The following is a 14,883-nucleotide window of genomic DNA, read 5'->3' as shown; positions in this document are numbered from 1 at the left end:
CATATTATACACAATTTATTAAGATGAAACAACAATTACTGTGATCTTGTGTGAGCTATATTGGGTATACTATATTTATTAGCTTTAATTGCTGGAAAAACAGCTGAACATACTTAAATAATGCTATAGTAAATGAAATAGTTTAGTATAGCTGAAATATCATGGTTAAATATCCCATGAACGGTCACCATTTTTTAAATGACAAAAATAGGAAACAAAATTCCGTGTATTTTCCCAGTTCGCAAAGAAAAAAAAAAAAAAAATCAAAATTCCCTGCATTTTAGGTGATTTTTAAACTCCTTGCATTTTCCAGGTTTTTCCTGTGAAGTGGTAACTCTGTTGAATATGGTTCTAAAAGAAAGGGTTGTGGAAATTAAATTTTTTTTTTTGACAATTGAATACGTAAAATATGAAGAAAAGGGAAAATATTGTAGTACATTCCTATGCAACTGAGAAGGGGAGAGGGAAAGGAACAAGACGTGGAACTGGTCTCCACCCCAGATGGCATATTTGAGCATAGCAATCCCAAATTATATAATTAAAAAAACAGAAACAAAAAAAAAATAGTCCATAAAAGTGCAAATGCAAATAACGTTTTTATTAAAATAACATCATTTGATTTTTTAATAAAGTAAAAAAGGCTACGTGCATCAGTCACTCTTTAATCTATCTGTTTTGATTTCCATTGAGGTAGATACGAATAACTGTCCATTCCAACATGATTAAGCATTAGGCTGAGGTGTTAAACGCAGGTAAGGCTTTCCAGAAGGCATCTCCTTGACCCTAACACCTTTAGGGAAGAGAGTGGGCAGGTCAGCTTCTTTGATGTTGGGCAGAACCATGCAATCTTCTCCTTGCTTCATAAAAAAAGAAAAAAAAAAAAAAACGTATTTCATCAGAGGTGATAAATTATCAAACTAACTATTAATAATTATAAGTATAACAACACAAAAATATATGCAGTTAACGTTCTTCACCGAATTTAAATTAGAGCAATTTTATGATTTACAGTGTGCAAAATAAATCACCCGGAGTAACCTTTGTTCTAATGATCGGATTTTCATGAACTAAGTGTCAATGTTAATGGTTCCAGGGTTTGACTTCAACCAGGGATCTATCTAGTTTTTCCTGAGAGGTACCCATTTTGTGAAAATTTAGACATAATTTGTGAAAATCAAAAATTATATTAAAAAATCAACGCAAAAATATGGATTTATCGTTTCTTACGGTATACAAAAATAAATTTTTTAGATAAAGTATTTCATGAAACTACTGTTTTTCCTAAAGTTGAATTTGTGAAGGTACCGCTGATCGGACCAGTGGTAAATTTGGCCTGGACAGACCCCTGCTAATTATTCAGTTGCGAAATCAGAAACGAAAATGTATTTTATCTGAATTAACATATATATATATATTTACATATTTCGATTCCAGACCCTCAAAATAAGGGTTTAAATTTCTAAAAAATTGGATCAAAAATTGGGGTACTAGGCCAACTATATATATTTGGCGTAATCCAAAAAAAAAGGTTCAAGGGATAGAGCGCTTGCCTTCCAAAGAGATGCCCGGGTTTGAATCCCAGGGGTGACTGGTCGATACGAATTCCGCACCTGGCTTGCACTGATCACAGTATTGATGTCAAACATCCTCAGTGGTAGACGGATCATAGGCTAAAGTTCCCTTGCCGTCAGGATAACCGCGGGCGGTTTTTCTCTCCATGTATCGCAAATGTGACAAAAAGTTCTCTACACGAAAGCAAAAATTACCCAATACTTGATCCAGGAGTTCCGTTGTCTCCTAGCTTGGGTTCAGAATTTCAAGGATACGGAATTGAACATGAGTAGTCGTCAACCCAAAATTGGGTCAGCAGTTCAAGGACAGATAAAAAACTAACTATGTTATTGACAAGGGAGATTTACTTAATGTTTCTCCATTGCTAACTAACCAAGTTGAGACAGTAAAAAAAAATCAAGTTTTTCCATTCATCGTTTTGTGTTGATTTCGGCCTAAAAAGCGAAGATTGTTTTCACTTTAATCTGCTTTGAAAATAAAATTTGAGCACATGAACTTCTTTTATGCCATTATTTCTATTTAAGTTGTTTTTAACTTTTTTTAATATGAATATTTTAGACTAAAACCAAATTTACATTAATTATTTAATTTTTAATATAGAGTTGTAGGGTAAATCACGAAAAAGGTTCCGGAAAAAAATTAGATAATAATTATAATGCACATTTACAAGGTTTTATTTAATATACAACATTTCTTTTTACTGATTAAACTTGTGAATATTATTGTTCACAGATATGCATCAAATGGATAGCAAGAAAAAAATAACTACATAAAGAACACTAAATTTTTAGCTTCCATACCTTCCAATCAACGGGAGTAGCAACATTCTGATTTCTTGTAAGTTGCAAGGAATCGACAACCCTCAGTATTTCACTAAGAACAAATAACATGATTTAAACATATATTATAAATGTGAATAAAAATAATACTTGGAAAACTTTCTTATTTGTTACAAAGAAATAAATAATTAAGTGGTAAATAAATCATGATACATCTTTTTCTTTGCATAATTTTTTAATGTTACTTCGGAAAAAAGATTGGAATTTTTTTTAGGGGGCAAAAAAATGACTTATTTTCATTAAAAATGTAAATATATACACACAATGAAAGCAGTAGATTATACGGCAATAACATTAAAAAAAAATGTAGTTTAAACAGCAGACCATGAAGTGACTGTTTTTATTGCTTTTTTTCTAATTGGTAATAAATGGAAGCGACAATATTTGGATAAATTTCTCAAACTTGTAATCTAAGAAAAGGATTACAAGTTTGAAAAACTTATTCAACCTATAAAAATATAGATAATTAAACAATAAAAACATACTATTTTTTATACTTAGCCATAAAATAAATAAATAAGTTATCCTAAAATATGAAACAAAGCTGTAAGAAAATAAAATACAAAAGTAGAACTTATCAATCAATAAAATAAAAGAACAATTTTTTAACAGCTATGTCTTTCCAAAAAAAAATAATAAAATAAACAAATTAATAAAAATATCATACAAATAATCTGCATTTAATTGAAAATAAATCATGATGAAGGATTTAAAGAACTGAAGAGGGGGAAAAAACTTTAAAATGTAATATGTTAAATTTTTTTATTTAAAAAAAAAAATCATAAATAAGATGGATAAATATATAGAAAATATAAATTACAATGGTACAACCACAAAATTAACTAAAAAAAAAAAACACTTAAAAACTTTTTTAGAATTAACACTAAACCAACACAAAAAAAAACTAACAATAATAAGTTAATTAATGTTATTCATTTAATTGAAGTTAGCCAGAATATAACAAACTAAACAAAATCAAATTATAATAAACTGAAAATTTATTAAAAACACCAAATTAACTAATATAAAACAATATTAATTATAAAAAAATGCAATATATTTCATATCTAATTATGAGCAAAAAAGGAAAACTTACTAATCAAATTAAATAAAAACTATACTTGAATTGTTAACCATTCTTTTAACTATCATTTCAATATGTTCATTCCATTCTATCATTCATTCCATTCTATTTAATATGTTCATTCCATTCTTTTAACATAATAAAACCTATACAGGAGTTTTGAAATAGATAAACTGAATTTTTTTTAAAAAAAAAATCTTTATCTTAAAACTCATGAATAAGAACTAATTTATTAAGAAATTTATTGCTAACAGAAAGAAAAACCCTCAAAACTTATAGGAATGAAAATGTATCATTGCTTGCAAAAAAAAGAAAGCTGCAATCTGCTTAGTAAAATAATCATCTGTTTTTAGTTATAAATAATTGTAAACTATCTTCAGCCTTTATTTCTTTTACCTAACAGAAAAAATATTATAAAAGCAGATGTGATTCTACATCAGGCAAAACTTGCAAATGATGAGGAATTCACTGAGGAATCAGAATTTATTGAATTAAAAAATATTGTCTCTTTAAGATACATAAAATAAATAAACACAGCATACAATAAAAAAAAACCTTTTGTTTGTTATGATAATGTATTATTCAAATCTTTAAAACAATAATTTGTCATATAAATCAAGGATAACGAAAATTGAGAAGTAGATTAAAAAAAAAAATATCAATAATCTCCTAACTTGCAAGTTCCTAACTTGCACAACACTTCCGAAACGTTATAGAATAATAGAATCTTGAGGATAAACTTAATGACGGTCGGTCTGGGAAAAAATCTGATTATTTCTTTGAATCCACTATTGTGCATGCTGAAATTACTATTGAAGAGTGAACTCCCGCAATTTGATAGGCTGATAAATTTCCTGACAATTCCTATTTATGGGGCAAAATTATTTTCTGAAAATTAGCGAACTTTTTGTTTCAAACATCGTTTTCCCTGACGATTCCTGGATTATCCCGATACTCCTTGTGCGCACAAACCCAGTATATACTCATGTATGAATATGTTTTAAAATTATTTTTCATGTTTCAACTTTACTTTTCAGGATATATCTGTGATATTTGTTACCCACAGTGCCCTTGCCACCCAATTCCATGAATAATCAGGGCTCTACCGTATCAAAGATTAAGCAAAAACTTTACCAAAGAAGTAATATTATACCAAAAGCAATAATAAATAATAGAGATTAATCATAGTACTTTGCATCACGATAGAATCCAATAACAAACTGAGGAGTAAAAAAAAAAGAAAGAAAAAGAGTAGAGGCTAATTGCCATTCTCAAATTCGCCAAGTGGCATTGAATGCCATTAATAGAAAGAATTACAGCTCAATTCAAAAGATGGATATTTTTTAATTATTCCTACACTTCACGTGAGAAAAGGGTATTTTATTAAAGAAATATTTTATATAAAAAAACAAACTAGGAAATGCTTAAACACTTGAAAAATTATTTGAAAAATTTAAGCTTTCTATGCAAAGTTGAATTTAAAAAATTGTTTTAAGATTAGATAAATAAGTAAGTATCAAAAATACTCATTTTAAGATATTTTTGTGAAAATAACAGCACGGTTTCCTAAGTCAACTTTTTGGAAATTGATTAAAGCACTGAAGGAAATTGATTAAAGCACTTAAGTCAAAAATGAGTAAAACCTCTTTTTGGCATCAAAAATAAAAGTTCTGCATGGCAAAAGTGAGGTCACTTTTTAAACAAAATAAAAAAGTAATTTTTGGCTACCATTTTCAGTATTGGGATACAAACTTGCCACAAGAAAAAAAGAAGGTTACAAGTGACACACTCAAAAATAAATAAATGCTGTTCAACAGGAATTTATTCTGAGAAATAAATCCCCAAATATCATAATACATACTCGAAATTGCGACCCGTGGTAGCAGGATAGAGCATCGAAAGTTTCAATCTTTTGTCAGGACCAACGATGAACACCTAATTAAAAATAATAAAGGCATTTAATTTTGAACGAACGAAAAGTGTTACGTCTAATGAATTTTACTTCAAAATAAATAAATAAATGAAGTTGAAATAAATTTTTCTATCCTATAAAATTTTGTTGAATCTATTAAAAGAATAAATCAAACAAAAAACCAGTTCAGTCTACATGAGCAAGCATCAGTATAATCCCCTCCCCTCCGTAAAATGGCTTCTGGGAGTAATTGCTGAATTTTAGCGTATCGTATTTTCATTTTATGCTGTGCAGTTTAATAGCAATACTTTGTATGTAACCAAATATATACTACTTTATTACATTAAATCAGTTCATTTTTGTCTAATTTATTTTTGAATCAATAATCTTTAGTAGTTTTTATTTAAAATAATAATAATATAATAAAAAAAAAAGCTCACTTAATTTTTTTCTTCTTAAACTCTTGCTATTAGCCAATCCAATAGAAGTCTCTAAATTAAAAAAATTTCAAAATATTTTGAAAGTGGGGTTTTTTTCTTAAAAAAAAACTCCTTTTTAATTTAAATAATCACACTTTTGTTTCATTTCAGAGTCGAAGCTTGAAATCATTACTTACAGTCAGAGTTTCAATCTTTGTTCAATGCATGCATGTAAAATATTTTTAATGACTTCTGTTTTCCAAACAATTAAAACCAAGCTTAAGTTTATCCTTTCACTTAGAATTTGGCCATTAGTCAATCCAATTTTATAATTTGTAATAATAAAAAATAAAAATAAATAATAATCCAGTTATGCCTTAATAGCAGCTTTTTTTACATCAAATAATTTAACATCTTGTTTTATTTAATAAAATAATTAATTTCGCATCATTGCATATAAGAAAAAGTTTAATAATATTTAATTTCAGTGTACAAAGAATTTATACTACATATTGCATTAAATTTAATAATGATCCATTGGATAAAAAAAAAAAAATTTATATTTCATAAAACTTAACTAAATACTAATATTTTTAATTGTATACAGTGAAATAAGAATATTGATTAAGTAATACTGAAGTATAGCATTTTTATATTACAGACAAGCAGCATTGGCTAGTTTAAACCTTATTATATATAAAGAAAAATTCATATTTCATAAAACTTAAAATTAATACTAAATATTATTTATTGCACGCAGATAAATAATTATTATAAATAAATCGTACTGAAATACATGCATTTTTATATTACAGACAAGCAAGGGGATAAATCACTCTTTAATAAATATTACTGAAATAAAATTTAAGTGTTTATTGTCATGTTAAGTGGAGGTATAAAGTAATATAAAAACATATTGAAAACATTCAGTTCCTTTTTTAATGTTAGCATATTTAAAGAACAAAAGCAAATTCTTTTGTATTATTATTGAAAACATTATTTAATAGTTAAATGCGAAAATATACACTAGGAATGGCTTAGTTAATTTTAATTAAAGGCTTAAAATATTAACAGACATATTGTTTAAAAAAAAAAAAACAATGAAAAAGATAGGGGAAAAAACCCAATCTAAACCAAAAAACCAGTTTCTTTTTGTTAAATTTGAAAGAATGAAACCTTAAGGGATTTTATTTTCCGAAAAATTAAAACAAAGCTTATGCTTATTATTTCTCTTAGAATTCGACCACTAATTAAAGTGTTAAAAATTTTTATTTGTAAGAAAAAAAAAACATCGCAACATTTAATTAAAAAAAATTTATTTCAATTAATTTTCAATATTTTTTTAAATGTGTGTAAGTTACATGTTTTTATAGAACTTCAATATTTCAAACAATAAATCTTTAATGGTTTTAATTTTCAAAAATAAAAATTAAAACAAAGCATATATTTAATATTTTTTTCAAAATTCGGCTAATGTCAATCCAATTTCATAATTTTAAAAATTAAAAAAAAAAAAAAAAATCCAGTTATGTTTTAATAGCAGCCTTTTATACATCAAATAAATTAACATTTTGTTTTATTTAAGTGTTGTGTTTTAAGAAAATAATTACTTTTGCTTGTTTTTTAAGAATGTTTTTTATTTAAAAAAAAAGCATTATGTTAGCTAATATGTTTTCATTGTAAAAATAAAATTGTGACATAGCATAACCATTATTAACCATTCTTATGTTATTACATTTTTCTAGTTAAAAAAATACAAAAGTTTGTATAATAAAGGGTCAATTTTAAAAGCAAATGGTTTAATAAAACTTATTTTTCCTGTTTCCATTTATAATTGTAAAAAAAAAAAAAAAATTATAGTTAATTTCAATGACAGGTTTAGCCTTGATGATAGAAAACTTAATTTTCTTCAAGAATAAAGATACCAATAAAAGTCTACAAGTTTCAAATTTCATGCTACTGATAACCATGTGAAAATTATTTTAACCAATATGCTTTCATTGCAAAGATAAAATCGTGATGTAGCATAATCATTATTAACTCATAGCTACCATAGGAAAAAATCCAGTAGATTTTACGAAATAATATAAATTTCATGATAATTGCTGCAAAATGTACTAAATATTTTACACATAGGGAGATTTTTACAGTCAGCAAAATAGAAAAAATGCAATATTTCCCAGTTATGATTGACATTTAATGAACTTGAAATGTTATATATTATGTTTATTCATAATTTTGAATAGTAATAGGCATTTAATTCAAAGACAGTTAACAGAATATTTAATTAATTTAAAAAGGAGTTTCTAAACAAAAATAAACTGAACATTTTAGAACAAAAAAAGTTTTAAACTGATTTTTATAAATGAGGCTCGCTTTATTATGTATTAGTATAGTAACACTTATTTAAATATATAAGCGAACAATAATCTACTCAAAAATTATATTTCAAAAGGGATTTTTTAACGAAACTTAATCAATTTTAGGGAATTTTCTAAAATATACAAAAACCAGGAGAATTTTTATGAAACCAGTAGACCAGGAGAAACTGGTAAAATCCAGTAGTCTAATAGAACCAGAAGAGTTGGCAACTATGTTAACCATTCTTATGTTATTACATTTTTCTAGTTAAAAAAATATAAAAGTTTGTATAATAAAGAGACAATTCCATAAGCAAATGCTTTAATAAAACTTACTTTTCCTGTTTCAATTAATTTTAATGACAAGTTTAGACTTGATGATAGAAAACAAGAAGATGCCAATAAAAATCAATAAGTTTCAAAAGCTCAAAAAAAGGCATTTGAAACTTGTTGACTTTCGTTAGTATCTTCATAAATTTTTGAACCAAATAAAATTCAAGTATATTTTTCCGTTTTAGCTTTGTGGGATTATTCATTTGGTAGTTCCTTATACTCACAGCTCGAGCAGTTAAAGGTAAACCATCCTTATCTTTTTCATCAGGATCTATCATTCCTAACTGGACAGCTAACTCTCTCTTTTCATCAGCAATAATAGGGAATGGAAAACCCACATCCTTCAGGCATGCATATGCTTTGATGTCCTAAATTTAAATCAAGATTATTTATTATAGAAAACTTTTTCTTTCTAAATAGCAATATAGTTATATCAAATAGGTAGTCGATAGTCCCTTGCCAAATTATTAAATGCACTATAAAATTCTATATAAAAACTTAATTATCAGGTGATAGTATGCAGCTTTATTGTTTCGACGTGACTGTTTGCATTTGTTTACGCTCGTATATCCATTGGTGAAATTAGACGATATATTATATAAATATAAAATATTTATTACATCAGGCATTATATTAGTATATTATAATAATTAAATCAAATAGGCGCACTATAGTGATTTAATAGTGACATGTTTTGCACAAGTTTATAGGCAATACTTTTATATTTAAACATACATGTAATGGGTTTTTATTCAAAAGATTTTTATATACTTCCTATGCGTATTTATTTTTAACACATTGCATTACAGTGTTAACCAATTGATATACGAACCAGTTTCAGCAGCGTAAAAACAATAAAGCTGAATAGAATCTTATAATGCATCTAATAATTTGGCCATGGACTGTATTTTGATTAAACATTCATATTTCTTCATTTCTTTCGAATGGAATTTTTAAAAAATATAATTCTACTAGGATCAGCCAAAATAAAATAAAAAAATCAATAGATAAAATAAGTATGTTTAAAAAAGCCCAAATGCATGGGGTGTTTGAATGAAAACTTAAGAATGAGTTTTTCCTTTAACACACTGGCAGTTTTGATGCTTTTCTTTCTTTTGTGTCTAAATGTTTACACCTTTTTCTTCTTCTTTATACAACTGTTGTTCTTTTCACACTCCAATAAAAAAAAAAAAAAAATCTGGTACAATGAGTCATTTTTCTCTAATATAATTCAAGATGAGGGGGTGTTTTTGTACGAAAAAAAAGAGTGATGAAAAAAAAAAAAAAAAAAGAAACAAGCCTTTTTTGAAGTACAGAACTATTTACAGACAGATAATGGTGCGAGGTTCTTCAAGTGCATGCCATTTGGGAGGGGGGGATAAAAAATACTTTCTACTGTTTGTCTAAGATAGGTACTCTGACCGTCACAAAGTCTGTGGCAATCTGGTGCTATGGGAACAAGAAGAGGGCATTTTAGGGAGGGTAGCTTCGATGAAGAGGTCTCCTTTTCTCTCACCAAAACCAGTCCTAAAGAGGGATCCCGCACCCCTACTTGAAATAATCATACCTCGTTACCATAGTCACCGTCACATCTCCAGACGAATGTCTGGCAGAGTACCTCTCTTAGACAAACAGTACACGCTTAACTGCCGGAGGGTAAAATAAATTTACTCAGCAGCTAAATTACAGTACATTAGAATTAAATTACATTGTTTTCGTAAGACGAATGTTTTTCTCTTTCACACTATAATTCGAAAATTAATTCTAAAATATTAACAAAAATATGAAATACATGGTTCATTCCTAATAAAATTTTGTTTTATTTATTTATGTTTTAATAAAAACAATCTCATTTTGTGACATGCATTCTCAAGAAACTAGATTTTTTAATTCTATTATTTTTCATTGAAGCGTTAAATCAGATCAGAAAACTTTACAATGAAAAATGGTCATTCATTTAGCTGTATATTCATACATCAGATAAATAGGAGCGTTAACTTTCTAAAATTATCATGTGTTAATTCAATATAAATTAACACTAAACATACTAACCCTTAATGTATACCTATTTCTACCATAGCCGGTCACATGACCGGACTTTATGTTTCTTGATTGAATGTATGAAATATGGATGTTAGGAAGGAAATAAACTAAAAAAAACTTTATTATGGTTAAAGAAAATTGTAAATTGCCAATTTTTATGTACAGTAGGGAACCGATTATCCGGAACGGTCGGGACCATCGCTATTCCGGATAACTGATTTTTCCGGTGTTCTGAATCGCTCCAAAAAGCCGTTTTTTTTATTGTTAAACCCAACTTAAAAAAAAGTATTTGAAAATAATCTTAAAAAGAAGAAAAAACGATGAAGTAATACACTAATGATTATTTCCAAAATGATGGTAAGGTAAAAATCTTTCAAAAAAGAAAGAAAAATCCTAAAATCTTATGAGGAGAAAAATCTTTTTTTAAAAAAATGGCGAGAAAATTTATCGAATTTCGTTCCGGTTTTTTGGTTTTCCGGTTTTCTGATTTCCGGATAACGGGTCCTGTACTGTATTAAGAATTTTTAATTCATTGTTCAACACATTTTTTACACATACAGGGTGTTTTCATTGTACATTTTCTGCAAATATATTTCTTCTAATTATTATTATTTCTATAATTCTTATAATTAATATTATTTCTTTCAGAGCCTGTGCTGTCTTGATTGTTTCTAAAATTTTTCTAGGTAAAAAGTAACAGTCAGGTAGAAATGAAGTAAAGTTATCAAAATGATATCCAAACTACTTATCAAAACATTCAGTTTTTGTCACTTTTTCTGACGCAATTTTAGGAACTTTCTGGAAATTTGAATTCACAGTTACTCTGGTTAAACTAACATTGCAGAAATATGCAACTAATCGAATGTAATATGTTAAACGTGCATTACATCGTAAATTCAGAGCCGATAACCTTACAAAGTAATACATTTTTCTCCTGGTCAAATGATCAGTTGTGGGAGAAATAGTCACACGGCAAGTATTATTCGAAACAAACAAAATATATATAAAAAAAGAATATTAACTGTATATAATTGTTAGAAAAAGTCATGAAGTCAAATGTACGAAAATATGAGATGATAAACCATTTTTGATGCAAAAGTTCTTAAACGGTCATTTGACCGGTTATGGCATGTTTAGTGTTAAATACTTGTTAATTAAGTCTCTCTCTTTTTTTTACACGACACAAACTTGACATCGAAGTTTGAAATCATTACTTACAGTTCTTGAGTTGTCGGTTTATAGCATAGAAATTCCTAATGCAAATTTTAGTAAAAAAAAGAGGTAATATATGAAGAAATATTAAGATATAAACAGAAATTCAGAAATAAGTGAAAATACGAAATACTTTTCAGAACTATTAACATAGAGAAATACAAGCTATATTTAAATATTATAGAAAGACATTGTATTTTACCTCAGTCCATTTTTTGTGACTCAAGACATCATCACAGGAAAGAGCTATGAGTTTTACATCACGTTTCTCAAACTCTGGAGCAAGTTCAGCCGCCCTACCAAGTTCAGTAGTACACACTGGAGTAAAATCAGCTGGATGGGAAAATAAAATAGCCCATCTGCAAAATGAAAGTTCACAGTAATAATTTGCTATCAGGGGACTGTCTAGACATTCTGTGAAAGGTCCTGTTTTTGCAAAAGTGTGAAAAAACTGCTCATAATTTATGAATATAAAATAAGTATTAAGTCACATTCTTTCTACCAGGGTCCTGCTTTTGTGAATTTGTGCAAATAGGTTCCTGTTATTGTAAAAATTACTAAAAACCCTTTCAAGAAGTTTTTAAATTGTAAATAGATACAAGATTCTGCTCAACAATTGCTTCTACTAAATTAGAGATGCAACATACAAGTATTTGGTATTTAGCATTTACTGCTCAACGCAGAATATTCATTTTGGACGAATAATGGAAAAAAAAAAATTACTCACATTTTTAATAATTTCAACTGACATATTTTAAATAACGCAATTTAGTTATATATCACTTTTAATGTGTTACGCATTAAGTAAACTTAAACAATTCGTAAATTTATAATATTTTATTTAAAAAATTGCCAGAAATTAATTTTATAATCCATAATATTCCATTAATTAATTTTATGAATTAATATAAATTGATCAATTATTTATTTACAAAAAAAATAAATTATCATTTAATATGTTTGTAAAAGTAGAAATATTTTCTTAGAATACTACATTTGGAATTTAAACTTAGGGAAATTTGGAAAACATCGCACCTCCCCACCAGAAAGGGTTTATTTGATTACCAAAACAATAATGAAGATAAACAAATTTGTGAAGGGTTCGATTAAAAGATAAATTACTTAGTGAAGGGATTTCTTCCGAACAGAGCCCCCCCCCCCCCGGCAATGTAAAAGTAAAACTTTTATGTTAACAGAATAAAAATACATGATAAAATCAAACCAAACTTATGCCCGCATTTTTTTGTGAAAAATTCTAAATTATTAATAATATATCGGATAGTTTAATAAATTAAACAATACGTACGATTCACCAATCCAATCATGAAATTGAATTTTTCCTACAGTCGTATCTGCACTAAAATTGGGAAATAGGTCACCTAAATTAACCATGACTATGCTAAGAAAATAACGCTATTTTACGGATTAAATATGTCCACTTAAATTTGATACACCGGATACACTCTTTATTTAATTATCTACCATCAGATTATAAGAGGCATCAGATAACCTTGCACTTTAATTTGAGGCAGTGGCTGTAGTGTGGATTGCAGAAGAGTACGAGAGCTCTTCGCATTAGCTTACAGCTCTTATTTTATGGCTATTGCACTGATGATCTGATTCCCACAGCTATCTTACCGATACTAACAACAGCGCTACTTTACAGAAACTAATCCATCAGAACAGTAGCAATTTTATGAGTAGAAAAGTAATTAGCGATCAAAATGGGCTGCAGGTGCCGTAGAGCAGAACTCTCTATCTATGGCAACACTTCACATGCTTTCCCCATTAACGTGTGGAAAGTCATAGAGGAAGGAAGTATGTTAGTTTCTCTCTTGATTTTCATACAGATAAAAATCTTTTAAGTTGGAAAACTGTATGGCACTGAAAACTAAATTAAACATAACTCTAAAGAAAAGCATCGCGGAAATTTTAAAAGATATTTTTATTAAATAAAAAGGGAAAATATCGTAGTGCTTTCCTGTACAACTGAAAAGAGGAGGAGAGGGAAGGGAGAAGGGCCAAAGGCATGATACCGGTCTCTCCCCAGATGGCGTATTCGAGCGTTGCGATCGCCAATAAGAATTTAAAAAAATGTAATATATAAAAAACATTTATCAAAAGGAATTTATATATATAAAAAAAACTAGATAATTCGTGTCCCGCAGTGGACTGATCGTTAAGACACGGTTCCGAGCAGATCACCGAAGTCAAGCATCACTGGCTGCGGCCAGTGTGCGGGTGGGTGACCACTTGGATCAGTCTGCGTAGGGACCGAGGGTGTGCGGTATTGGTCCTCGTTAAACTGTGCTACCGTAAAGTGCTCGACTTCACGCGCAGGTCATCGGGCTACCGATGAGGGGATGCCATCCCCTCCGCAGAGGATCAAAATTGTGATGGCATGTCTTCGGATCATCCTCCGGGATGTTTCCCAGATCGTCGCCAATAGCCAATTGTGCAGCTCTAGTGCGACGTAAATTAATAACAACAACAGCAGATAATTCGTTTACTAATTTATTATTAACCAACTTTAAAATTTTTAATCTATTTGAAAATGAAGACAGAAACTAACGTACTTCCTTTTCCTTCCTTACGAAAAAATTGAAGTCATTTTTCGGAATAAATGAGATATCTTTTAAAGGTATTGTTCTACATATAAAAATTATTATTTTTCCTTTCGAAAACAGCATATAATACCAAAAAAAAAAGAAAGAAAAAAAAGTGCAATCCGGATAATATATTTACTTATTTATTAATTTTATTTTATATTACTTTTTTCAACATCTCTTTCGGTATTTTAGGGTGAATACAGTGTTCTATATATAAAAACGAGTATCTTTCTTTGTTAAAGAGCGAATAATGGCGGAAAAATAGACAAAAATGGTCATCGGAGGCACGGACACCTCCCCACCTTTAATTTTCAAATTCGGCCAGAAATTAGGGTTCAATATACCGAACAATCGTATCAAAGAAAATTTCTTATAGATATGTTAGGTGACCCACAGTGGAGCAAAATATTTTTTGTTGACTAATCGGGAGAGGGTGCTTAAAGCTAAATATTCGCAAGAGATTCGCGTGAAGCTTGACGTGGTTGGTTGAGCTCTGCGGA

General features: G+C 28.4%; 1 protein-coding gene across 1 annotated transcript; it reads right to left on the bottom strand.

Moving 5' to 3' along the window:
• Positions 1 to 577: 577 nt before the first annotated feature.
• Positions 578 to 13,460, bottom strand: Prx6a (Peroxiredoxin 6a). The gene is made up of 6 exons (XM_016067093.4): positions 13,081 to 13,460; positions 11,977 to 12,133; positions 8,744 to 8,887; positions 5,357 to 5,430; positions 2,373 to 2,445; positions 578 to 857 (listed from the first exon to the last, which is right to left on the bottom strand). The coding sequence occupies exons 1-6, from the start codon at positions 13,164 to 13,166 to the stop codon at positions 723 to 725; spliced, it is 669 nt and encodes a 222-aa protein (XP_015922579.1). The 5' UTR covers positions 13,167 to 13,460; the 3' UTR covers positions 578 to 722.
• Positions 13,461 to 14,883: the final 1,423 nt, after the last annotated feature.

The sequence above is a fragment of the Parasteatoda tepidariorum genome, chromosome 8, assembly GCF_982258835.1.
Source record: "Parasteatoda tepidariorum strain Cologne lab strain chromosome 8, Ptep-v5.0, whole genome shotgun sequence".
NCBI lineage: Eukaryota > Metazoa > Arthropoda > Arachnida > Araneae > Theridiidae > Parasteatoda > Parasteatoda tepidariorum.
This window is presented reverse-complemented; position numbering and strand designations above follow the sequence as displayed.